This window comes from Trachinotus anak, unplaced genomic scaffold (genome assembly GCF_046630095.1).
Source record: "Trachinotus anak isolate AG129_WGS33_773 ecotype Australia unplaced genomic scaffold, CSIRO_AGI_Tana_v1 ptg000002l, whole genome shotgun sequence".
Classification (NCBI taxonomy): domain Eukaryota; kingdom Metazoa; phylum Chordata; class Actinopteri; order Carangiformes; family Carangidae; genus Trachinotus; species Trachinotus anak.
This window is the reverse complement of record NW_027273853.1, coordinates 16,509,961-16,536,642: the sequence shown is the minus strand read 5'-3', so window position 1 is coordinate 16,536,642 and position 26,682 is coordinate 16,509,961. Positions and strand designations below refer to the sequence as shown.

The 26,682-nt window shown below is 40.8% G+C and overlaps 1 protein-coding gene across 8 annotated transcripts in view; it reads left to right on the top strand.

The window, feature by feature from the left end:
- magi2b (membrane associated guanylate kinase, WW and PDZ domain containing 2b) overlaps positions 1–26,682 on the top strand; it is a 75,921-nt gene that overhangs the window by 36,159 nt on the left and 13,080 nt on the right. For 7 of the 8 annotated variants that reach the window (XM_071501987.1, XM_071502036.1, XM_071501977.1 and 4 more), the window contains 9 exons: positions 1,308–1,427; positions 4,293–4,517; positions 6,031–6,259; positions 6,865–6,944; positions 15,224–15,281; positions 16,198–16,319; positions 16,981–17,163; positions 21,131–21,660; positions 22,580–22,745. In XM_071501987.1, the coding sequence (XP_071358088.1) occupies positions 1,308–1,427; positions 4,293–4,517; positions 6,031–6,259; positions 6,865–6,944; positions 15,224–15,281; positions 16,198–16,319; positions 16,981–17,163; positions 21,131–21,660; positions 22,580–22,745 (1,713 nt within the window). The remainder of the gene's footprint in view (positions 1–1,307; positions 1,428–4,292; positions 4,518–6,030; positions 6,260–6,864; positions 6,945–15,223; positions 15,282–16,197; positions 16,320–16,980; positions 17,164–21,130; positions 21,661–22,579; positions 22,746–26,682) is intronic. The other variant, XM_071501995.1, reaches the window with a different exon arrangement.

Genomic DNA, 26,682 nt, shown 5'->3' with positions numbered 1-26,682 from the left:
CAGACAGACTATAGATGCCTGATGGTCTGCTATCACATCTTTGCTCATTATGTGTTGCTAAGCTCCCATCTCTGCTCCCACTGGCGAAGTAAATACAGTAGCAAATGTTCAGTGGATGCACTACAGGAGGGAAGTGGTGACAGATGATCAATAAAGATCTAATGATTAAGATGTCACACTCTGGGGAGAGTTAAAGGTCTTTGCACTCCACAAGATAACTAACCCCTTCACTCACTTAGTTTTTGCACATGTGCATGCATTTTTGTGTATATGTGTGTGTGCATGCACATGTCTGTCTGTCTGCAGCACATCCACCACCTGCTGTTTTAATTTCCCACAGCTCACACTCCAATTATGATACTAGTAAGTATTTTTTACACCCTCCATTCACCTGAGCACATGCACTGTTCCTTTGGCGTCTTACAGCCTTGTCAGAACTGCTCATACCATTTTCAGACATACTTGGACCACTGGAGCACAAACCTCACACTTCAGTCAGATCGACATTCTGGCAAACTGCACAGCCGGATCAATCCAACTTAGATTTTACCATGTGGGCCTGAGTAGTGGGGGACGCTCTGAGAGTGGTCTCCCTCTCCACATTGGGCCAATGACTGTTTTCAGGCATGATCAATGGAGAGCAGGAATCAACACCAGCAGACTTGACTGAGCCTGGGCTGAAAGTCCACTTGGCAGAGACACAAACACAGCACCTCATTAAACTCGGCACTCCCATCGCTGCCATCACAGGGCCCAGCCTTGACGCTGCAGCACTGATGGAGATCTCTAGAGCGTTGATGTAGGAAGGCTGTAATTGCTGCATGCTAATGTGGTCTTTCTGCATTCCTGCTGTTTCAACAATAATCTAGTCAGCACAGTATTGTGTGCTGTGTAAGGGGGTTTGACTTATGCTTGGTAAAAGTGTCATACTGATTCACTCATTACTAAAACAGCACTGCATTGGCTTGTAGGGGCTGAATGATGGTGGTTTGCTGTTTGAGCATGCTTTCTCTTCTCCTCTCTATCTCTCTGTGTCTGACTGTCACTCACACACAATTGTGTGAATGGATTTGGCTATCACAAGTGATGTCTCTTCACTCAGCCTCCTCTGTTCCATTTCCTTTCCCCTCCCATTTCCTCTCATACACTTTGTAGCCTCAAATCTGCCGTCTTTTTCTGGCCAACCCTTTTTCTAGGCTCTTGCTCTGCCTTCCTGCCTTTTCTTCTCAAGTGTCCTATTTGGCTCTGATGACCTCTCTCTCCCTCTCACTTTCTCTCTCTTCCTCTCCCGCTCTCTTTTTCTGCAGGTACCACCAGGCAGCCTAAGGAGGGGGAGGTGCCTGGGGTGGACTACAACTTTGTGAGTGTGGAGCGTTTTATGGAACTGGAGCAAAGTGGAGCCCTGCTAGAGAGTGGAACCTATGAAGGTGAGCTCTGGGAGTGCTGTGGCCGCTGTGCAGCAAACATGCAGCATCTGAGACAGGTCCAGGTGTTTGGGAGAAGAAATGGGAACATATGTTTCAGTAAAGCTATTTCACTATTTTTAAATTGAATTTGCCATCTTGTGCTACAGTGTAGATATTTTTGCTTGATCGATCAAGTGTGTTAGGTGATGCTCTTACACACAGCTTAAGTAAACAAAATGAGTCCTCTGTGCCGAGTCATGTATTACAGCTTCCTCTGATGGTTGCTGAACGGCTGGTTTACTACTTCAGTGTGTATTTGTGTTTGTGTGTGTGTGTGTGTGTGTGTGTGTGTGTGTGTGTGTGTGTGTGTGAGCGAGCTGGATGAATGCCATCTCAAAGTCATGTCAAGTCTGTGCATCTGCTTTGCTACAGTGTCAGGGATACATCTACAGATTGGGGATTTGCTGGTTCATTTGGCCAGTAGCAATTTTGTGAGCATGTGCGGCAGAACACACGCACACAAATTATGTGTGAATGCATGCGTGTGTGTGTAGGGGGTATGGGCACATGTACGTTAATGTGTGTGTTCCCTTTTTGCATATTCATTTCCTAAGTGTCTGTCTTATTTACAGTGTATGTTTCCCTTAACACAGAGTTTACTTATGCCCACTGGGGGAAACTGTCTCTTTCTCAGCAACTTGTTCTGTAATGCACATTAAAGTAAAAGAGCAGAGAAGAAGGAATGTTTGAGAGGAGGTAAAAAATAAAGAAAAAATTGAAAAATATTAAGAAGGCTTTATGTTCTGCAAAGCCTCTCTTCAGGTTGTCCTTAAGCCTTCTCAGATGGGTGCTTGCTGCCCATGCAGTTTCATACTCTCGCTAGCGCATCTTTGTTTACATGTGCTAGCGTGTGCACGGTTATATTTCTGTCGCAATGTATGAATTCTGTTTGGTGGGCAGTTAGTGTGTTTTTTGAGGAAGTGGTGGCTGCGATAGATCCTGTCCTAATATCTGTCCATATCCTGCTGGGATGAAAGTAAACTGATGTCCTTTATTGCCGCCTCCTTTCCTCTTCTTTGCTCAGCTGTTGTCCTCCTCCCATCGTCCCATTCCTCTCCTTGTTTCCTCTTTGTGAAACCCCATTCCTCTCCACTTTGAGGGATTATAAAATAAGGCACCCCTGCCTCTCACTCAAACTCAGTATTTAATCACAAAATATATTTCCCAGCCAGGAAGGGTGTTATTTACATTTCACATAAAAGTCAACCTTTATTGTGGTTGAAGAGCAAATAACATGAGGAAAGAAATGTGTTCAGTCAAATATACATATATATGTGTGTGTGTGTGTCTGTGTGGTGTGTGTGTGTGTGTGTGTGTGTGTGTGTGTGTATGTGTGTGTGTATATATATATATATATATATATATATATATATATATAAATAGATAGATAGATAGATAGATAGATAGATAGATAGATGTCAATGTCAATCAATGTCAAAAAGAGAGTGGTATATTTGATACTCTACAATATATTAAGGATGTTTCCAGCTCCAGTGAACTATCTCTGTGCTCTGCTTTGATAGTTTTGTGTTGTGTTGTGCGTTTGTGCCTTGAACAGAGCTGATTGTACCAACATGGGAGGAATGGTGCAACGGAGGCTGTGATTATACTGTTCTGTACAGTTGTGGTAACCATTTCGTTTTTTAGGAACGCTCTCTCTCTGAAAAACCTGTGATCGGCCAAAGTTTCCCATCACAAGCTAGATTTTCTTGTCTGAAAACATGAGCCATGTCAAGTTTGCACCTGACAACTTGAATTACAATATGCTGGAATGTCATTATGGAATTTTTGTCCATTAACGCATTTACATTAACATTAACATTTTTTGCCAATTTGTTTTATTATTTCACAGAGGTTTTGTATCAAGTTTACACAATGTAGTAATGAGTAACAATGTTTAAGAACACCATATGAAAGTCAGGAGCATGTGTTGTTCACCCAACATCAGCATCAGGAGTCACTATTATATTGTAGATGTGACAGGTTTGCAATTTGTATTGTGTCTAAAATGTCATATTTTAGAAGACTGTAAGGTATTATCTGTTGTCACTGAAGGACTGGGTCCAGACAGCAGTAGTGAGTGAACAGTAAATTAACTGGAAGGCACCTTGAGTGCCTCCTTTTATGGGAAGGTTGCAGCTTATAAAAAAATGTCATATAGGGAAAATATATCGTGTGCGCTAGGATGAGATGGAAGGACACTGATGGCATTGACTTCCATGTATGATTTTGGTTTTTTTCCTTGTTCTCAGTATGGTATTGTTTCTTTTAGCTTTTTTTCTTTCTTAATAACAAAGCCACTTTGTGTTGTGGTCAACCCGTCTTATTTCTACGTCTGTGTTTGGGTAGGGTGGGACTGGGAAATGAAGGAGGTGTCAGTGTGGAAACAGTATATGTTTTAATTTTCTGATTGCATTGGCATCTGTCAGATTTTAAAATAAAAATTGCATGTAATAAAAAACGAAAGACTGGATCCTGTTTATGTCAGTTCAGATTCTCAGGTTTACAGGCAGGCGATCTGTCGGAAGATCTCAACTGTTAGCCATTGCCTTTGCTTCTTGAAACATCAGCCATTATGCAAATGCACAAAATTGACAGGATTTATTGGAAATGATTAGTTCCCAGTCAAAAACAGTTTAAGTTACCTCTGCTCCACTCTGTTCAGACAGATAAGCCATACATTTTAAAAGGAAACTATCCATTCAAAGTCCCAGTTTCCCATAAGCAGTAGACCTCTGCTCTGCTTGGCAGACGGTGTGTTACATCACCTGAGATAGTCACATGTGTGGCCACTAACACAAAGGTGCCGTGCCTCTCTGCCCTCAGATAACTTTTACGGCACACCGAAACCCCCAGCGGAGCCGTCCCCTGCAGCCCCTCCTCTGAATGTGAGTGAGGCTCTGCTGCCCGGAGCCCGGCCCAGCGCCCAGGGCAAGAGGAAGAGGAACCAATCAGTCAGCAACATGGAGCAGCGCGCCAGCCTGGAGCCGCCTGAGGAGGAGGAAGAAGAGAGTCCGGTTGTCAATGGCAATGGGGTGGCCATCACGCCAGGTACTGTAGGAAGAGAGAGAAAAACATTCGATTCTCACTCTGTTTCACAAGTGCCGTGACAGTGAAGACATTGTATAACATCATAGGTAGGGAGAGAATCTGGTTTGAAGGCCTTGACTGGCCCTTGAGTTATTTATTGCTGTCTTACTGGTATGATTGAGTAAAACCAGAGAAACAAGTCAGTTGTCATAGCAATTTTCACCTTTCCTTTTTATTGTCCCTTTAGGATAAATCAAGAGTCTATTTTCTCCTTTAGTCAGTTTCATATCTGCAGTTTATATAGTTCAGCCAGTGCAGATGGCTACAAATCTGACAACAAACTGTACCCTGACCGGTCATTACAGACATTAACAGACTCTGCTTGCATGAGTGTGAACTGCAAAGGTTCTCAATAACCTTATGTAACAGAATGCACAAGGGCACCTTAATGTCTCCACCGTTATCACTGTCCAGAGTCTCATTTTGGCTTCAGCTCCCATCTCTCTGTCCTCTCATTTCTCCATCTCTCCTGCTGTCTTTGCTTTCCTGCCACTGGCCTTTGTCACTGTTTCTATTAATACTCTTAACTCTCCCCTCTCTCTTCCTCTCCTCTACCATCCTCTTCCTTCTGAGCTCTTTGGCTTCTTCGTCTCTGTGGTCCTGTCCCTTCTGCCCTCTCCTCTTCCGTCTGCTTCCCCCATCTCTCTTTTTACTCAGTGTTGTCATATTTTCCCCCTGCTTCTCTTCCTGTTATGTGTTCTGCTGTATTTACTTACTCCTTTCTTCTTTTGATTGTATCAGGAAAATCGTTTTTAATACATGCTCTTCAGACACCACAACAATACTAGAAGGTTCTGTAATTTCATACCAATGCCACTTGCAAGAATAACATCAAAAATAAGATATTTTTGATGGTCACAGGAAAAAAGACTTATCTTGAAGAAGATTTGCTTCCAATTGATTTTAAAATAAAATTATTTCCTTACTATTATTCCCTACTATTTCCTTACACCTGGAAAAAAGTTCAACAAGAAACAACAAATTTTAGTAAGTCTGGATAAAGATGCAATAATATTGTGAAAGAGCATTGACGTTCTTTCATCTTACTTTTCCTGTAAGAATTGTGATGTTACAGGCAAATACTGACATTTTTTGGTATTCACTCTCCTCAATTGCGTGCTCATCATCCGGTGACTTAGATGCCACCAGTTTTTCTCCTCACTCAAAAAACCTTCCCTTGTGTTTCTGACTCAGTCTCTGACCCCTAAAGTCACTGTCTTTCCCTGTTTCTCCATGTTGTTTTCTCCTCATGCTCATTGTCCTCAGACCCCATCTCTCTTCTCTCCCTCTCCTCTTTCCCTCTCTCTCTTTCTCTCCGGGGGGTTCATAGCTCTGCAGTGGCTTGGCTATGACTCATCATGCGTGGCGTGTGTTGTGTGCATTGAGGTCTGCATGTGTGTGCCGAGTGAATTTGAGAATAACTGTGTGTGTGTGTTTGTGTGTGTGTGTGTGTGTGTGTGTGTACACTCTACAGAGTCCAGTGAACATGAGGACAAGAGCACAGATGCCTCTGGGGAGGTTGCTGTTGAAACATCCAGCCAAGCCCCAGCCTCCGTTGAGCCCCCCACTGAAGGAGAGGAGGCCCCAAAATCTCCCTCTAAATCCCCCGCCAAAGTCCCAGATGCAGATGAGGAAGAGCTCGGTCCACTGCCTGACAACTGGGAAATGGCCTATACTGAGAAGGGGGAGGTCTACTTCATAGAGTAAGAGAAAATAATACTGTATAAGTCTATTTTGGGGTTTTTAAGTACAAGTATAAGTATTTTACTCCCCGAAAACAACACGTCCCTTATGTCTGTATCTGTTACAGGGGGTTAAATCTTTATTTATGACATGATGAAAAAAAACATTGTCTAAAAATAATAAAACCTCACCTGCACCTTCTTTAAAAACATGGTTAATGTATAGCTAGCTGAGTAAACTTTATAGTGCTAGCCTCTGTGTTGAATAATTGATGTATCTTAATGCTGCTAATCAGACACACAGAATATATATACACACAGAGACAGACATGCACACCACTGCAAACTTATGCCCTCTCCTCTCACCCTTACTAATTAGTCGCTGAGGGCTAATTAGTGGATTAATGGCCATTTAGTTTACCTTATAAATCCCTTTGTTTCTCTTTGCCCCTGTACACACACGCACACACACACACACACACACACACACACTTTTATGTTCAGGTCATTAATGTCACTTTGCACTCATCTCTTTCTCTTACCCTCACAGTCAGTCTCTGTCTAACCTCTGAGTGCCCCTTTCCTCTCCTTATTGCCTTCATCTACATCTCTTTCTGCTTCTTCAGTCACAACACCAAAACTACATCATGGCTGGATCCTCGACTCGCAAAGAAAGCAAAGCCACCAGAAGAATGCAGGGAAGACGGTGAGTCTGTACCTACCTGTTTACCTGTTTGCCCCCTTTCGTTTATAAGCTTTTGTATTTGTTCATCTTCACGTTTAGGCATTCATGGCAGTGTGCCATCTCTGCATTTCCTACTATTTGTGTACCTGCATCGTCTGTTTCTGACTGACTGTTCCAGAGTGTTTACCCTCCTTGAGAAAAAGAGATGTTGTTTGAGGTGTTTTTAATTCTGCTGCTGGCCTCACTGTTCTTTACAGGATTATGAAATATAGAAAGAATAAACTTGACAAATACATTTTACGATTCTAGGTTTGTTGTTGGGACATGTTCATTAACACTGAATGGTCTAGCTACATGTGCAGAGAGGAATGAATTCAGTTTCATTCAGTATTCTTTTCTGTCTCATGACCATTTGCAATTAAAATAAGATGGCTGTAAGCTGTGAGGACATGCTTTATGTGAAGACACTAGTCGTTGGACCTTATTATAAAGCTCTGACTATAACCTGTGGTCCAGACCTCATCACTCCAGAATAAACTTTGTTGTGTTTAGAGATAAGGCTGGTATCAGATATTTGTCTAATTGTCAACAAACCCTGTAAACCTTTTAAAAATGAATCACAAATATACAGTTTAATTAACAGTTTTTAGCAAACACCACTCAAACATGAGTAAAAAGTGAAATTGTTTAAGACAGTTTTAAGCTGCAGATTGATACGCACTTGATGCTCGAGTGTGGTGGTTCTCAAACTTTTCAGCGTGTGACCCCTTAGACAGAGACAGCACCCACATATGACGCCTCATCACCTTTATTCATGAGAGATGAGCTGAGGAACCAAAGAGTGATTTTCCTCTCTTAGATTTTTTTAACTTTTAAAGGCCTGAAGAGATAAATCTTTCCAGGAAAAAGAAACAAAGAGTAGTTGTAACAGAAGTCTGAAAAATATGCTGTTTGGTCTAGCAGAAATAGTTTTTATTAACCTGTTCATCATTTCGTAGCCCTTCGGATTTATCTTCTGGAACCCTAACAGGGTCTGAGATGATTGCTCTAGTGACTATTCACAGCAGCACGAAGATGTATGTGGGATTTAGAGCTATGTGTTTTTAATAGTTTTGAGACAACAAAGGTGGTCTATGGCACAGAGGAATGAGCTATATTTGGGTTTAGTTACACAAACAGTACTCATTGGTGGGATCAATTCATTGTTTGCTTTGGTCTTTTAATGGGATTGATTGACAAGAAAATATGGTGTGTCACTAGCCTCGTCTTTATCCCTCTGTGTCAGCACCATCCAGGCATTATGTTTTCTGGTCGTCCGTCCCATTGTTGTGAACGCAATATCTCAGTAATACCTTGAATTAATTTTTTTCAAATTTGGCACAAACATTCACTTGGACTCGAGGATGAACTCATTATATTTTGGTTGTGAAAGGGCGAAGTTCAAGGTCACAGTGACCTCACAAAGCATAGCTTTGACCTTGTGAATGCAATATCTTGGGAACTCCTCAAGGACATTCCTTCAAATTTGGCACAAATGTCCATTTGGACTCAAGGATGAACTAATTAGATTTTGGTAGTCAAAGGTCAAAGGTCACTGTGACCTCAAAAAACATGTTTTTGGCCTCTTGAATGTGATATTTAAAGACAGCCTTGAGGGAATTTATTCAAATTTGGCACGAAATTTGGATGAACTAATTAATTTTTGGTGGGCAAAGGTCGAAGTTCTAGGTCATGGTGAACTGACATTCTTGTGAATGCAATACATCAGGAACACCCTCATGAAAGATGTTTTTGACCATAACTCACAAGTTAATATGCCAATTATGACACAATCTAACACAAATGTCCAATAGGATAAAATGATGAAGTGATTCCATTTCATATCCAAATGGTCAAAGGTCAACTTCACAACACAATGTTCTGCAAAAACATTTCCGGTCATTATTCAATACTGTAACTCAGGAACAGCTTGGGAGATTGTGACCATATTTTCTGCAACTGAACTCACCAAAAATGAAATCTCAGAAACTAAAAACTAAGAACAGGAATTTAATACAACGACGTTTAGTACTAATGTCAGTCATGTAAATAAAAGGGAGTTCCTGTGGTGGTTCGGTGTGATCAGATTATGTCAATGAGGTGATCTTACATCCTCACTGCTGTCACAGCCTTTGGTCAGCGAATTAGATTGTGATGTAATTCTCCAGGGCGAGATCTGAATCAATACCTCCTCTACCTCTCCTCTCTTCTCCAACTCTTCAATTTTCTCCCTCCTCCATTCTTCCCTCTGCACTCCTTCACCTCACTTCTGTGTCACTCTCCCCTTTCAATCTCCCTCCCTTCAATTTTCCTCTTCTCTTTTTTTCTCTTTCTCACTCCCTCTCTCCCTCTCTCCCTCACTCCCTCTGCCCAGTAAAGGGCCGGTCTGTGACAGGAATTCTAATAACCCCACTCAGCTCTGCACAAACTGGTCCTCACTCTCTCTCTACACACACACACACACACACACATCACTGTTGTCAATTCACAAACCCTTTTCACAAACATGGCCGACATACTTCAGCTTCATCTTGGCAGAGCACAGATCGGTGTTCACCAACGCCAGCGATGTTGAGAAGCCAAATATCTGTCAACTGCAGTGCTCTGTGATCACTCATTTTGTGTATTAGTGCAGCAACTTGCTGTTGCTTCTGGCTCTGTTTGGGTCTACTTCAGCACAATATTAGAATTTGAACCCACTGTGAATTTAACAAAGTTAAAAAAACGACAAAGTACAGCTGAGGCTGATGGGAATGTCATGTTTTTTTTTCCAATATTTAGTCGTAAACCAAAATGATTGATGCATTACAATTTTGACTTGATGACTCTGATATAAATGAAAAGTCAAGGAATCATCAAAGTAGTTACATCAAAGCTGTTACAATTAATCCTGGAGGCAACATGAATGTCTAACTTAATTCATAGGAATCCATCTTCAGGTGGCACTAGAGTAAAAGTCAGGTTATCACCATTCATCCTCTGGGGAAAATGAATGTCTGTCAAAAATGCTTTCACTTCTGCTCTTTACATAAAGTATTTAGATAGATTTTTGCATTTTGAATTCTCATACTTTAGTCTTAAGTCTGTCATTAGATCCTTCTGTAGTCTTCCTGACTAAGGACAGTAAGATATGTTAATGTCAACATCTGAATTCCATGACCATGTTAAAACATATAATATGTGATAAAAGACTATTTTTTGCATTTTGCCTGACTAATGAAGATCTCTGATAAGTAGGGAGCCAATAAATCAGCCATGTTTGTTAAAGTGGCAAAAATATCCATGTACTGCCCTCCATCTCCTCCTCTGTCTGCCTTTCTTTCTCTTTATTTTCATTTGTCTGCAGTTTATTCTCTGTGCAAAGGTGATTTGGGCTTCCTCTTTTTTTGGTCTGCCAGTTTCTGTCTTTGGGGAAACAGTGGTTAAAGGAAGTTAATGCTTGAGCGATCACTGGCAGAGGATTTTGAATCAAAGGCTGTTAGCAGAACATTTGTGAAGGTCTTGGATGACACATCGCATCTCTCGCAGCACCTTTGAATTGATGCTTTCCAGAAAACAGGTTTAGTTGCCAGGAAATGTTGTGTTTTTCAGTATAAACAGTTTAGCGGCCACCTGGATGACAGAAGGATATACAGTAGTTTAATCCAGTGTGCTGCCCTGTACTTTACTCATCATGTTATTGTTTTCTTTTAATGATCACCTCTTAGTTATATGCTGCACTGCCTATTTTCAGATGTTTACACTATTTGCATGCTTTTGTTGCAGCAAGTTACTATTTAGAGACAATTTTCCATTTTTTTGCCCACATTAATGGACATGTAGTTTTTGAATGATGAAATATGGATGGAAGCAAGGATGTCAGATTCTGCAAGAAGAGTGAATAAAACAATAAATGTGGGGAGGGGACAGCAGTAAGGGGTGGTGCTGTTTTTAACTGCCCATCTGCCTGAAGGTTCTCCCAGAGTCTCACTGCCTTAGGCAGAAAGCAGACAAACACTCAGGCATACTTTCATCAATGCTGGTTTTGCATCCTCCCTCTTGTTATTCCCTTTCCGTTGCTTCCGTCTCATGCATGTCTGGTCTTTTTGCTCCACTTTCCTTTAGCATTTCATTCATCCTCATTCACTATTCCCTTTCCCCTCACTCAACCTCTCAGGGTTGCTTTGTTCCATTGCTGCATTTTGGGGTATATGAGGAGATGCTTGTTTGTATTGACGTGTTTGCACAAATGTGCAACTTTTGTGTGCATTGTGTTGTATCTATATGCTGAGACTGACTCAAAGTACTGACTGACTGGTTCAAAGGCTTGTCACCGCAGATCTGGTTCGCTGGCAGTCTTTTTGTCAGGCCTGTCTTTTGTTACGTAACACAAGCCTATATCTCCTCTCTCACTCAGAGGAGGGAAGAAACGGGTGGAACAAGCTTCAAATAACTGCAAGTGTTGGTTTCAATTCTGCCCTTGCCTTCACATTCAATCCCAACGTCATTTTTAAAGTAATCTTACTGTGATGTTGATGAAAATATGTTGCTCATGCTCATTTAGAGGCAGGACTCCTCCCTGAGGCCGATGTCACAATGTTGAAACCCTGTCTGTAACCAACAGAGTGAGTGTGAAGTAGGAAATGAGACTAGACAGAGATGGTGACAGCACCAAGAAATATGAGAAATAATGACGTTAGAGGAAGATGATGTGATGATTTGCAGAGAGATGCACTGTGAGAGCCTCTTCTTCAAAAAAGCAAGAAAGAGACAAATGAAGATTGAGAGAGGTTTGCGTATGAGGAGAGTTGAGGGACTTTCAGTGACGGAGTTGTGCTAAAATGTTACCTCTGAGTTACATCACTGTTGTTACACTCAGTCGTGTCTGGACCAGGACCATTTCTCTGCCTATATTTTTCCCTCTCTTTTAATGTCATTTTCTTGTTGTCTCTGTCTCTTTATTTCAGTCTTGACAGCTCTTTGTTATTTCATGTCTATGCTCTCTTTAATACGGCAGTGTAAATACAATAACACAACACTGAGGGGCAGTCTTGTAATTAACAATTGCAACAATTAGTTGATTCATCAATTAGTCAGTCAGTGAAACTTGATGTGAAGCTATTTTCACAATCGATTAATATTTTAGATCATTTTCATCAAATAAGTTCTCATCAGCCTCAGTTGTGCTTTGTGTTTAGTGCTAATTTACAACTGTTAGCACACTGTGAACATCATGAACATTATACTTACTATGTTAGCATTGTTCCCATCTATTCATGTGGGAATGGTTTTAATTAGTCTTCTATGATATTAAACAAATGTATTTGAGGTTTGTACGCTTGGTTGGACAAAAAATTTGAATATGTAAACTTGGGCTATGGGAAGTTGCTATGGGTATTTTTACTATTTTCTGACATGTCAAAGACCAAACAATCAGTTAATTGACAAAATCATTTGGTAGGAAGTAATAATGAAAATAATCATTAATTGCATCCCTTCTTGTTATTCTGGCTCTGATATTATTTGAAATTTTAGAGGTTGTTTTTTTGGTTGGAGTTTATTGGGTTCTTGAGTTCATGGTTAATATGTTTTTTTTTCTGAGTCAGATGAGTTTATTGTATCTGTTCCGGTCTGCCTGTGGGTCAGAGAGACTGTGTGAGAGGGAAGATGAGTCATCTAATGCAGAGAAATCAGAATTAGAATTTATGTCTGAGAGAAACAAATACAGAAACCCATAAACAAGCACTGGAACACCCAAGCAAACACCTTGGTGCTCGTTCTATACACAGACACATGACGAGGTGTTTGATTGACTCATTCAGACATGCAAACACAGTCAAGCCATGTAACACACACACACAAACACACACGCACTGCAAATATAGACTCATATGAATGCATAAAAACACACACAAACACTCCCTCTCTGTATTTCAGCAGCAGGAAATAGAGACAAGACAGAGCCCTCAGCTCAGGCAAGAAAAAAAAAAGACTTTCACTGGTGGTTTCCATGGAAACTGTCTCCCTTTCACTTTAGGGGAGGGCAAGCGACTAGTGGATGAGTTAGGCCGACATTTAAGGTGGCTCATGGAAAGGGTGGGAGGGAATTTAAGGTGGTTTGAAGTGTGAATCCATCTGACTTTTGCACCTCAGGGATGAGAAGGGTCGTTTAAGGTAATGACAGTGCAGTGCAGGCAGTGTGAGGAAACAGTAAAGCAGAGAAAAGATAATTGCAGCATCCACCCGTTCACCTTGGGCTGCACAGTCAGCATGCTCAGCAGCCAGGACACACACACACACACACACACACACACACACACACACACGTTCACACACAGATTATTGTTATCAAGATTACAAATCTGTTCATAATTACATTACAGCATGAAGGGATGATGCCACAGTATCAGCGTCAGGGACTAAATAATTGTAAAAATAATAGAGCTGAAGATTTGTGTGTGTGTGTGTGTGTGTGTGAGTCTGTCAGTGAAACTGAAAAAACTTAAGAGGGTTTGGGTAGAGTTTTGGGTTGAGTTTTCTGTACTTTTGCCAATACAATACCGTGTTTGGAGAAATATAAACATTTCAGTAATGCGCTACGGGCCTGTAATTTGACAGACAAGGACACAATTCAGCATATTTCCAATGACGAATGAATGATTAGAAAAAAATGACTTGGATGTAAGTAACACTTTGAAGGATGCTCCTATTCTCCCTATACCAACTTGCACAGTTCTCTCCAGGACACAAAATCATTAGGAAATTATTGTTGCCAACTTCTTAAAAAACAATTTTTCATTTAACAAAAGCAGCAAAAGTTCTGAAATATGAAATGTTATCTAGGCAAAACAAGATCTCATCAAACAATAAGAAAACATGACTATGAAACAGGCTCTGTGTTAGATGCAGTTACTTGGTACCTGGCAATTTTTGATACATAGTGTTACAAACACATTTTGGTTGGTATTGAGATTGTGCTTCCAGTGGTTGTGGCGTTGCCCGGGCATGAGCAGTTACTGCCTTGTGCAAGCTAATGTACGGTGCAGAAACATCACAGCTAAACTCCCCACACCACCTGCCACCAGCACACACCTCTCCATATCCAACACCCAGCACACCCTTACACACACTCTATTCCCACTTTGTCTCACTTTTTTTTATTCACCTAGAGCTTTTTTACCACCAAGGTTGTCAGCTCTTGTGTAAATTCCTGTATGTGTGTGTATTTGTATTTTAGTAATAAGGTCAGGGTCATGCCAAGTCCATGATAACTTATTGTTAGTGTATTTGTCATCTTTTTCAATCTGTATGACATTAGTATTCTACTGATTCCATCAGGTTTGCTTTATTTCCTTGTGGGAAACGCCCACCTACTGACATAGTCATGAATTTCATGAATTGCCTTTTTTCTTATTAGACAAGACATAAGGATGAATTAATATGAGGGAGGAAGATCAACCTTTCAGTAACACTCACTGATGAATGCTAGATGTTACTGTGGGCGTGCATTTTTGTATGTTACCTTAGCCTTATAGTATTAGGTCAATCCCCTTGTTGTTTTCCTTCTGCCTTAATGAAGGTTGAATGGTAAAGCTGAAAACCAAAACATCCTGAATTTTGCATACACCGACAGAGGGCGCTCCTTACAGTGCACTGTACATTGTGTGTAAGAGTGTTTGTGCGTGTCAGTGAGAAGTTATGAGAAGTAAGATAAATAAATATAATAGGGCATAGAGTACGGGAATATTAGCAGTGCCTTGACCCAGTTCTTTTACGATGGAGAGAGGAGAGATAAATCCGCAAAGGGACAGAGGAAGTGAGGAGGGAATAGAGAAGCAGGGAGAGAAAGAATGAAACAATTGACACAACAGCCATGGAAGCAATCCAAAAGAAAAATTAGTGCTTGGGTGAAAGAAAAAAGAGACAACCATGAAGTGGTCTGGCGAAGGCATTTTGGCCATGAAGGATTTGTGCACACGACAAAGGGAAGAGAATGAAAGGAAGAGAGGGCAGGATGCGACGTGTCAGACGATTTAAATGTTCTTGCCCAGCTTTGCTTTGTATTGATGTCTCTGTTGTGATTCGTGTCTCCATGAAGAAGCCACTGCTGCAGATCGAAGTGTTGTCTCTCTATTAAAGGAGCACTTTGGGAACGTCTAGCTGTGATCCCTGAGATTCATGTTGTCTCCCCTCAGTGGTTCAATTTAGTGTCTACTTTCCTTCTTCTGCTCTGAGCATAAACTGACTTAATTTCCCTCTTCTTGTTTCCACCTTCCTCTCAGAGCTGCCCTATGGCTGGGAGAAGATAGATGATCCCATCTACGGCAGCTACTATGTAGAGTAAGTCTCCCTGTTGATTTGGTTATCTCAGCTGCTCTGTAGTAAAACAGGAAATCAATTTCCATGGTTTACAACATCTCATTATGAATTATAAATGACTAAATTTTCATTTCTTTTTTATGTCGTTCTGCTCATTTGACTAAACTGATGGTGAAATGCTCAGCTGCAGGTCCTATCCTAAGTATGCTGCTGATAAAATCTGTTCACCTGGTCAAAATTATTGAATATGTTGCTGTGCTGTTTTATTTGCAAGGGCATTACATTTTTTCCAGTCCAACCAAAATGAACTCTAATTGGAGGTAAAAACTTAAACCCAGCAGAAACACATACTGTATGTGTCGAATGCTAGTTTAATTTTTACTTGCATTTAATCCTTGTTTTGGTTTGCCAACTTCTGAGAAAAATATCTGGGTCTTAAGCTTAGGAGATGTTTATAACTCCTCTTCTTATTGCACTCACTGCAAGTTGGTGAGCTTGACTGTTGATTTTCATTGGGATTAAGAGGACTAACAACCCTTTCCTCATTTGACTCAGTGTTACCATAAAACGTTTTTTTTAAATTAAGCCCTCTGCTCTGGTGCCTATATGCTGGGAGCAACACAAGGTCACTGGATTCAGTGTACTGATGTAATGATATAAGTGTAGCTTTTCCCATCCAAACAGTTGCAATAAACCTAACACATGATTCATGGCAGTGTCAACCAAATACTTGTGCAGGACCTTTAAATGCATCAATAATTTAATACACTGAAAGGCAGCGTTGTTCTGAATGAGCTCTTTCACTTGGTTCTTAGGCTCTTATTTCTCTGTAAAATTTAGAATTCAGAACTGCATTGTTGTATTGCTATTTTTGTCTCGAGAAAAGGCTCTAAATTATCCCTTTTCCATTACTTTTAATGATGCAATGTATTTTCAGTCACATCAATCGAAGGACTCAGTTTGAGAACCCGGTCCTGGAAGCCAAGAGACGCCTGGAGCAGCAGCGGCAGATACAGAGCCAGGGTCTGTCTGCTCTACCACTTCCCACTATATACAGAGGTACACATGCAACACTACAGGATGTGTAGTACTTAAAGACATGCTGACATACTCATTCAGTTACACAAATATGGAAATGACAGGAGTGCAGAAAGAACATGCTCAGGACATAAAGAACCCTGAAAAACCGTGCTGATATATTTTAAAATCGATTGTTAATGTTCCTACTTGTGCAGATTTTGTACAGGTTTCTTTTTACACTGAACATTGTGCATTTCTCATTATCTTCCAAACCCATGTCATAGGCAGTTTCATAAGTATCTGATGGGGCAGATGCACAATGTCACAATGTACGGGGTCGAAGGGAGATCACTGGCAGTACAGGGGACAGAGAACATGCTCACCCTCAGGCCCCTAGTGGGTTAATCCAGGCACGCACATTATGTACTGCTTCATCTGAGTGAAAACTACATATCTCCAATGAGTCATCTTATCAGGAATTTATCAGGGAAGTGTGTTTTTATTGGTGTGTTTTTTTTGTTTTGTTTTTTTTTTTCAGAAAATAGCCTCAGTAGGTTGAACCTATGCAGTGCAGTAGGTTCATTCATTCAGCACTGAAAAGATGATTTAATGCAAAAATAATCTGACAGATCAAATGTCCAAGTTTTCTAAATAACAAGGATACGAAAATATCATGCTTCAAAACCTTCTGTCCCTGCAGAGAAGCCATTGTTTACGAGGGACCCAACCCAGCTGAAGGGCAACTTCCTGTCCACAGCCTTGCAAAAGAGCAACATGGGATTTGGCTTCACAATCATAGGAGGTGACGAGCCAGATGAGTTCCTGCAAGTAAAGAGTGTAATACCAGATGGACCAGCTGCTCAGGACGGAAAGATGGACACAGGTAATTATGTTAGCTGACACAGAATTTTGACAAATGGATGAGAAATAAACTGAGGTTTAAACAAACTACAAGCTGTCACTGTTGTCGCTGCTGATGCCGTAATGCTGTGTTTATACAAGTGCTTAAGCACAGCCTCATTATTCTGATACTGCAACATTATGGACCTTAATTTCCTGCCAAGGCAGATCAAGTACGAAGACCTTTTGCTGGCAGAGTTTCAGTTTAATTCAAGCAGGTTTTTACCTGACTCTTGGGTAATTTCTGTCAAAGTTTCTTGTACCTAAAAGGCCAGGGGACCACAATAGAGTGTCAGTATCCAGTAAATTTGATGCTGCTGTGTAATTTTGGCATTGAAAGTTACACTTGTGCCTCTGCCAACTGGTGCATTTCTTAGCATTAGCTCAGCATAACTGGTGCTTTAGTGAGCTTTATGGTTTTAGCTAGCAGAGGTCACCAACACAATCCCATCCACACATTGTCTGTGTTTGTATTTATGATAAATTGTCTTCAGTGATCTAGTGATTCATCAAATTAAATTTAAAAAGTAAGTTAGTATCTCAGTAGTTAATCACACTTCCAAAGTGTGCCCTGGTGGCAATTTGGGGCATCATTTATTTGTTTATTGTCCATTAAGGAGATATTAAGGCTTATTCTCAAGTATGTTTTGAGGGGTGTTTCTGATTGACAGGTGTCACAACCTATTGCCAGCTGTAGTTCACAATTGTTTGTACTGCTTCAGCTTCACCAAATGTTGATTTTGTGGTTATAGTGACAATGTTGCAATGTAATAATATTGGATAATATTTTGTGGTCTTGATGTCGCACATAGATTTGAACCCAAAAGAAAATACTGTTTTCATTCAAATGAAGCACAGCTAAGATTGCTCTTCCCTTAAATCTTCACCTATCAAGGGATGGACACATATGGATGGACATATGCAACACACAAAACCAAGGCACAACATTTGTTCTCTAGAAAAAAAATAGCTAGATTTATTTATTTATTGAAACTTTGGGCCACTTTTTTCCACCCTGTGGTCCATTTTTGTTGCCAACATTGTGTCTTTAGCTTATTTTAAGTGTTAATCTTTCACATATACAACTCGACCACAGTTGTTGAAATTCCCAAGCTGTATACTAAGTATATGGTACGAATAATATGAACAAAATTGCAGTGATGTTTCAAGAACAGTTGAAGCACATCTTAGAAATGAAAAACCTAGTGGTAGAGGTTTCAGCATCCCCAGAAATATCAATTCATCTTAAAAGGGGACATCATTGGCCCTTGGTGGCATATTTGGGGTGTCCTATATTTGCGCCTGTAGCACTGTGTGTCCCAGACAAGGACTTCACTTTCCTCTCAGCACACTCTCAGTCCTCTGTTGGTGCACTATAACGTTCTGCTTTTAATGAGAATGAAAGGTATTGATTTGATCGGCTATAACTGATACCAGCCCATACAACACCTACTTCCTTAGGAGAATCATTTCTGTTTTTACAGTGGCACTGCGGGTGCAGAATCATTACACTGGCACCAGTGGTTTACAGTATCATCAAAAATCAGGCACACACAGTTACACCAGTGCCATTCAATTCCCCAATACTTGTGCTTGTGCTTTGATTCATAAAACCAAAGATCTGTAACATTCACACAATCAGTAATACAGTCTCACATGGCTTTCTTAGAGGTCAGAGAGACCCTGCTATATGTGGAAGGTTAACAGTGGGTCCTTGCAATAACCAGTGTGTTTTCATTAACAATATCCTTGAGAAAGACATCAATCCCTACCTGTTCATTTACTGTAAGTTGATGTAGATGAAAGCCTCAGCCAATAGGCTTATATGTAGAACAAAATACCTAATGAGTGATTCATAGGTCGATTCTCAGTGTCCTCTAGGTTATAAATATTGATTTTTAATCTTTTAAAGAAACAAACCTTAGTTTAGGCCTTATCTCAAAGAGCTGATGTTGGTAAAAGTCATAGTGGGCTGCGGTCTTAGGTTCAGAGAAGGAATTACTATGTAAGGCTTTATGTGTGCTCTGCTTTGAACCTGTCAGCTGGCCCCATGCCTGGCACGATTGGTGCCTAAACTGCTCATTTCAGAGCAGGGAATCCTTCTTCCTACTCTCAGCTTCTCTCTGATTTTATGTCTCTTCCTCTGCCTATCAGTTTCTCCTTTATCTGGAATCCATCTCTTTCTATTTTATCGCCATCTCTCTTTTTGTCTCTCTGGCTTACCCTTTATTATGCTTTCTTATCCAACCATGTCATCTGACACTTCTCCCCTGCTTTCAGCCTCAGTATATTTTCATCCCCTTTCTCTTTCCACCTCTCTAGTTTTTCTCTCTTCATCCCTCTATCCTGGTCTGTCAGCCTTTTTCTCTTTCTCTGTTCTGATTTTCTCTCTCTCCAACTTGCTCCTCTCCGCTCTGTGGTCCGCTCCTCATGCACATTCATGCGCGCACACATTCACACTCACCACATGCACATAGTCACACAGTCACATACGGGCACTCCCTGGCTGGGATTAGCTGGCCTATTTGAGCTGTGCGGCATTGCTCTTAGGGATTGTGTATGATTGTGCATGTGACATGTAGGAAGTGTGTTTATGTTTGTGCACATGCTCATGGGAGTGCGTGGATGTCTGCATGTGTGACAGAGAGTGCCTCCATAAGTGTGAAATAGAGGATTTGAGGCAGCTGCATTTGTCATGGGGCTGTGACTATAAAGCTGAAATCCATAAGTTTCCACACATTCAAACTACAGCAGAGATGACAGGGTATCTGGTGTCGCATTTGTGAAGTTGTTTCACCTCGTTGTTATTGGTATTCAGGAAAAATGTCGACGACCAACCAGGTAAAGTGAACACAAATATAAAATTTAGTGAAGTGATGACATTAGATAGCATCAGCAATGCTAGCTAGAGCAGGTGTGACCTGACAAATCAACCTTTCTTACACACAAGACCATAAAGAAAGGTATGCATTTTCGTTTCGTTTCCATCTGGTCACTAAAGTATCATGTATCATCTTAACCCTCTTGTTATGTTCCGGGTCAAATTGACCCATCTTAAAATTTGAAGATCTAGGAAAAATAGTTAAAAGTATTTTTTCAGTATGAAACTTCTTCTGCTTGCCTTAATTAGTGTAATCAACATATAATATGAAAATGGTTCATCTCACATATTTGCAACCACCCCCTGCATGTTTATATTAACATTTAAATGTTATGTCTCAATGTTATGTAAAACTATTGTGTTTCATATGTTGGTCTTTCAAAAGCAATAAAGTGGTGAAACGTTTAAAAAAAAAGTTTGAACATGCATTTCTTTAATGAAAAACGAGTGAATTATCCTAATTGAATTATTACCTGTTAGAGGTAAGGAACACCATTGCACTAAATATTGATAGAATAGTTAGTAATGGAGTTAGTAATGGAATATTCACGGTGCTTGTTAGGATTTTTTGGTTTCGGGCATCTTTTGGATAATTAAACATGCACTGGGTCAAATTGACCCGGGAACACCATTGCTGTTCCTGACAAATGAACATAACAGGAAGGTTAATGTATCCGTATGTATCCCTGAGCCAAGACTTAAAACTGTTACTACCTGTGACTGTACGTGTGTGCATCCATTCAAATATTTAAGATTTTCACAATTAGGGGGTTTTTGTGAATGTTGGTGTGCACCGGATGTTTGTCATATTCACAGAGACACTGACCCTGTCTCTCTCCCACCTCTCTGTCTCACACATGCACTTGTACATGGCCGCAGTGAACTGATATTATATTCCTTTGTGACACTTGAGATTTGATATTTATGGCATAACAGGCGGTTACAAGTTTTATTTTTGCAGCATATTATGTTTACACATAAACCACTAGGACCAGATGATGGTGTCTGTGTCATATGTAACATAGTCAGAGTGTGACTGTTGTGTCCTTGCTATCTTCTTTCTCTTCAGGCGACGTCATCGTCTACATTAATGATATATGTGTGCTCGGCACCACACACGCTGATGTCGTAAAGCTGTTTCAGTCGGTACCGATAGGTCAGAGCGTCACCCTCGTGCTCTGTCGAGGATATCCTCTGCCTTTTGACCCCGAGGACCCCAGTGGTGCAGCAAGCACCTCCCTGACACCCATTGGCCTGGAGCACCGTCCCCTGGTGGTGAACGGCCGCAGCAGCTACGACCCGTACCTGGAGTACCTGTCCTTGAGTTCCCAGCTGCCTCCCCAGGCTCTGGCCCAGGCCGGAGCACCTCACCCTGGGGACACACATCTAGACGGATCATCCCTGCCGCCTACCACACCTGGCTCAGCCTCGGCACTCACACCTCATGAAGACAACGTGTCCATGGCCTCCTCGGGGACTGCAGGGATTGCCGGGGCAACAGCACAAGGGGCAGAGCTGCTAACGGTTACTATGGTGAAAGGGTCGGAGGGATTTGGGTTCACTATTGCCGATAGTCCCACTGGTCAGCGAGTTAAACAGGTAATATGGATAATAGGTAATCATGGATCATCTGTACGTCTCTTCATTCACTTAGCAGACCATGATTAGTCCAGAAATAACAGAGCTGTTTGATATTTTAATTGTATTTTACTGTCTGTAAAAGAGTGAAACTGCAATCTTCAGCTAAACTCAATAGTTGAGTTGAGTTTCAAATTAAACTAGAGGCACAGTTAAAATAGCAGGTCAAGATAAATTTAATCCAGTCGATGCAACTTAGTAGAAAGAAACTGAGATAAGAGCAAAGTCAGTTCAGCTGGTGTTGGATTTGCTATCTATTGCCATGGTAATGAATGAATGAAGACTGTCCTAAAGAAGCTAAATCCCAACCTGCGTACTTAGAATCCAGGCAGTAAAGTACAGATAAATTAGACAAGATGAGTTGCAGTGTGACAGAATCTATTTCTCACCCCTGTTGTATTTATGTAGTAAAGCATCTGCACTACAGAAAACACCTCTTGACCTTAACAAGCAATTTCTTTTATGTTCAACATACAGTATATACAAATGAAAGACATCTGCCTGTGGAGTAAAATAATTGCACCTGTTAGTGCATTAGTGCATTTTCCATTGTTTCCACAATTTTCCACAAACAAGCTGCATGTCAGTATCTTGAAATATTGGTCCTGTAAATCTTTAAACAGTCAAAAATTCTTGAATTCATTTTGGAAACAGCTGAGTTCCAAAATAATATGAGTTAGGGACCACCAATAGATGACTGGAGAGGAAATGGAGAGAATGAACAGGAAAATGATGAATTATGGTCCCTCAGTACAAAAATAAACCTTCTGAAGTGGTAGGCAATAGAAGTTTTCTGTTAATGATTTTGGAAGGTGCCACAAAATCAAATTGGAGTTTGTCAAATTGACTGAGGTGGATGTGTCGTGGTGTCGTGGTGCAGGTGCTGGAGCCGGGTTCACAGGGAGCATCGGGGCTGATAGAAGGAGACCTGATCCTGGAGGTGAACCAGCAGCCAGTGGCTGCAGCTGGACATGGACGAGTGGTGGAGATGCTTAAAGAGTGTCCAGTGGGAGCCGAGGCCACACTCCTCATACAGAGAGGTACAGGTGAGAGAGAAAAAACAGTTTCCTTGTTTCTTTTCTGTCTGTCTGTCTGTCTGTCTGGTAGTTATTTTGTATGCTTCTAATACAGTCTCACTCTTTCTGTCAGGGCGACAGGGAAGCTTGTAAATTGTGCTTGTTAAAACTAGTGCCAAATAAACCAGACTTATAGTACAGATAGCAAATAATAAATAAATGAAAATTGATAGTGTTATTTTGTAAAGACAATGACAACATTCTTTTTTGGGCTCTATAAATATGTTTTACTTTCTCAAGATATTCAGACTTTAATGTCTGCTGATACCCCTTGATCCACAGTATTTATGTCATTAGCTGTGGCAAAAAGGATTGCCGTACAATTCGTATCAAATCATGAGTTGCATTTTTGGCACATTTAAAGACCAAACTAATTTGAGCAAAACTGAAAGAGGTTCCAGTGCAAGAGCAACTGCCCAGCTGAGTATAGGCTGACTTCTGATTGAAAAGCACAAATATCATGTTACTGTGCATCTTCAGCCCCAGCTGCAACTTCACAAGAGATGAGTCAAGTAGAGTTGACAGTAAGAGCTGAGAGAGCAAATGAGATTTTGATTATGATCATTTTGAGACCCGTTGCATTTTTGAATACTTTGAAATGATTTTATTCAAGTCTCTAGATGAGATTTTATTTTTGGAATATGAAATAGTTTAGAGGATGGAGGATTAATTTTACCTGTTGTAAAACTGCTCAAATTATCTTCTTTTTTTTTTTTTTTAATTTAACAACAGTGTTTTCCTAAAAACTGTAATAATTCAGGATTATTTCACAGAGCAATAATTTCTATGCGCTGGTGAAGAAAATTAAGAAAATCAGCAATGAAATTAGATCATTGCATGATTTAACAGCCACAGGACACATCATAATTATTATTATTATTATTAAATAGAAAACATAGAAATGAAATGGACGATATGTTTTTTACCTATTTCATATGTGCTGACTCATTATTACAGATCAGAAAAGAAAGTACGCAGATGCCATCTTAAGTGTTGTGTGTGTCACACCATGTGCTCTCAGTGTTTTCCAAATGTGTCTTTATCACCAACAAGTCATCGATGGTTTCCACTGAATTAGCAGCACAGGGGGATTTAACACAGGAAAGCATTTAAAATGCAGCAACTCAAATCTGTTCAAATTTAACATGCAGTGGAGAGTTGGGATGAGAAGTTAATCTCAATGTTAGATGTAGTACAGCTCTGTGGGTTGCGATGGCACCAACACTGCTGGGGGGAAAGCAGCTTCATTCTCACTGGGGCCACTCATGTTCAAAATAAATGCAGTTATTTTACTGTAATGTGTTTTCCGACAGAAATGACTGTTGAGAGTGTCATCTAGCTGGCAAACAAGCTGAACTGGTTGGCATGATGCTGTTTGACTGCGTGTAGTGTCTGACGTCTCCAAACTCTGAAATGATGATGCTTTGATTTTACAACCAGCATTTTTACTGTTTTCAGTACACAAATGTTCAATTTTGATGTGAAGCTGGGTTACAACTGTTGAATATAAAGCAAAAAGCTTTAAACAATATGCACAAAGTCCCTTTTTGAAATCTTGCAATTTTGAAAGTATTGGCTATATCTTGATCTAACAATTATGTGTGACAGGCTACCCATCCTGTAGGAGTCTGTGTGTTCGTCTGGATCTTTCTCACAGTGGCACAATGTTTCCTCCTACACCCACTTGAATTTTAAGTAAACACGTTCTAATATTCTTGATAGATTCCATTGTTAGCTGTCTGTGTATTTAGACACACAATTCAGGGCTAGTGTTGTTCCACAATACTTGCCACATGCCAAATCCCTGTAACAGGCTCTGCATTGTAATGAGCTGCTCCACACCACCTTTAGTTTTCTGCACACGTTCAGCATTTTACCTTCCCTCTTGAAGTGAAAGGAGGAGACGACCACATGCCCTCAGTCTGAGAAAATAAATCAAAATGAAGTAATAAAGTAGCCCAAAAGAGGAATGAGAGAAAATTTCACAGTGGGGAAGTTTGAAGTGCAGAGTTTTTGTAATATTGCCAGAATGACATGGAGTGTGGCCATTTTCCCTCTTCTTCTATTTCCTGCAAGATTGGCCACCTGCGAGGAAATTAAATTGCATAGTGAAAGCTTTATTTGTTTGACATGTGCTCTTGCACTCATTCTCTAAAAAGTGCTCTGGTCACAGGGTCAAAATTAGACTTGATAATTACCTGGGGCTACTGATACGACTTAGCCAATGGTCATCTGACAAACACACACGCTCAACCCTGCAGGGATTTAACGTACAGCACCACCTGGATGAAAGTCCAGAGAGTCAGAGACTTCCAAGACTTCCTCTCCTTTGGCCATTTAAAAATACAATGTTCACAACTTCACAATTTGGTTTTGATGCACCACCCAGCAGCTGTGCAATTCACATGTTCATGCTCATTTTGTCATCAAGTCTGTAGTTTTTCTAGAGATGAATTGCCAGGAGTGAAGAGTTAATTCGCATTGTTTCTGAGATGATAACAGAACAATGAAGACGGATTATAGATACGCTCTATTTTTCATGGGTTATATTTGATCAAGGATGAAGGCAATCAGTCTCATATGCATCTCAGGTTTAATTAATTGAAGTGTGACAGGAATTATTATCACAGACCTGAAAAGCAATCAAAGACATTAGCTCTTAGTGGTCCTGATACATCAGACTATCTGATTTAAGTGCTGCTGGGTGGTTTGCTGATTTTATGTCAGTCCTGTTGTCCAGAGCCACCTCTACATTATTGACAAATATTGGAGATGTATTGACAAACTGTTGCCTGATCTGAGTGAATTGATTGTGTTCTGTTTGTTGTTCAGTCACTTGATTACGTTAAAGCTGATAAAGTCTACTGAGCCTTCAATGAGCACAAATGACTCAAGTGTTTGTAGTAGGAATAGAAAAAAAACTCTGTGTGTGTGTGTGTGTGTGTGCGTGTGTGTGTGTGTGTGTGTGTGTGTGTGTGTGTGTGTGTGTGTGTGTATGAATGCACGTCAGCATGCATGCAGCTGAGATCAAATGTTGAGGCGCTGAGCAGCAGATCGTCTCATGACCATGCAGAGCCAACATCTGCCACCTGGTGGTTAACCTTTGCAAAGACACACACTCATGTTTCCTTGTCAGATACGCCATTTAAGAAGGATGCTGAAATTCAATACACAAATGAGATTGCCCTACACACATTAATGTATCACCACATGTACATACACAGATCTGTATACGAATTTACGCGTGCACACACACACACACACACACACACAAACACACACACACACACACACACACACAAACACACAGCTTGCAATGGATATCCCTTTAAATACTGAGCTGAATGTGACAAATCACCTCCCTTCCCCCAAAGATGCCATCTCCTTCAAATTCACCCGTTTCTATCAAACAACTCAGGACAACGGCCCCGCAGGGACTGTCAGCCTGACACACCAGGAACCTCTCTGGCTCTGTGTGTCTCTCTCTCCTCTCTGTGGGGTGAAAAAAAGGACAAGGTCTTTTACAGTGACTCAGATGTGCAAAATGTCAGGAATGTTAAGGCATGTTTGTGTTTGTAGATGCAGGATTTCTTTGCTGAGCACAGAAATCCCACATCCAGTGTAATTCAGGTTGCACACATGATTTCAGATGTGTGACTGAGAGCATCGGTGCTTTGTGTAACACAGACAGGGTGTTAGACTTCTGTTGGATGTGTGTGTGTGTGTGTGTGTGTGTGTGTGTGTGTGTGTGTGTGTGTCTGTCTGACTGCTCTGCTGTAGCGTGGGCACTCTGCCAGAGTTCCACTGAGCTCTGGTCGTGTTCACAGCTCCATCCCGACATCCCAGTTTGAAGCTGAGCCAACCACAGACTAGAGACATTTTGCGGCACCAATGAGGATGCAGATCA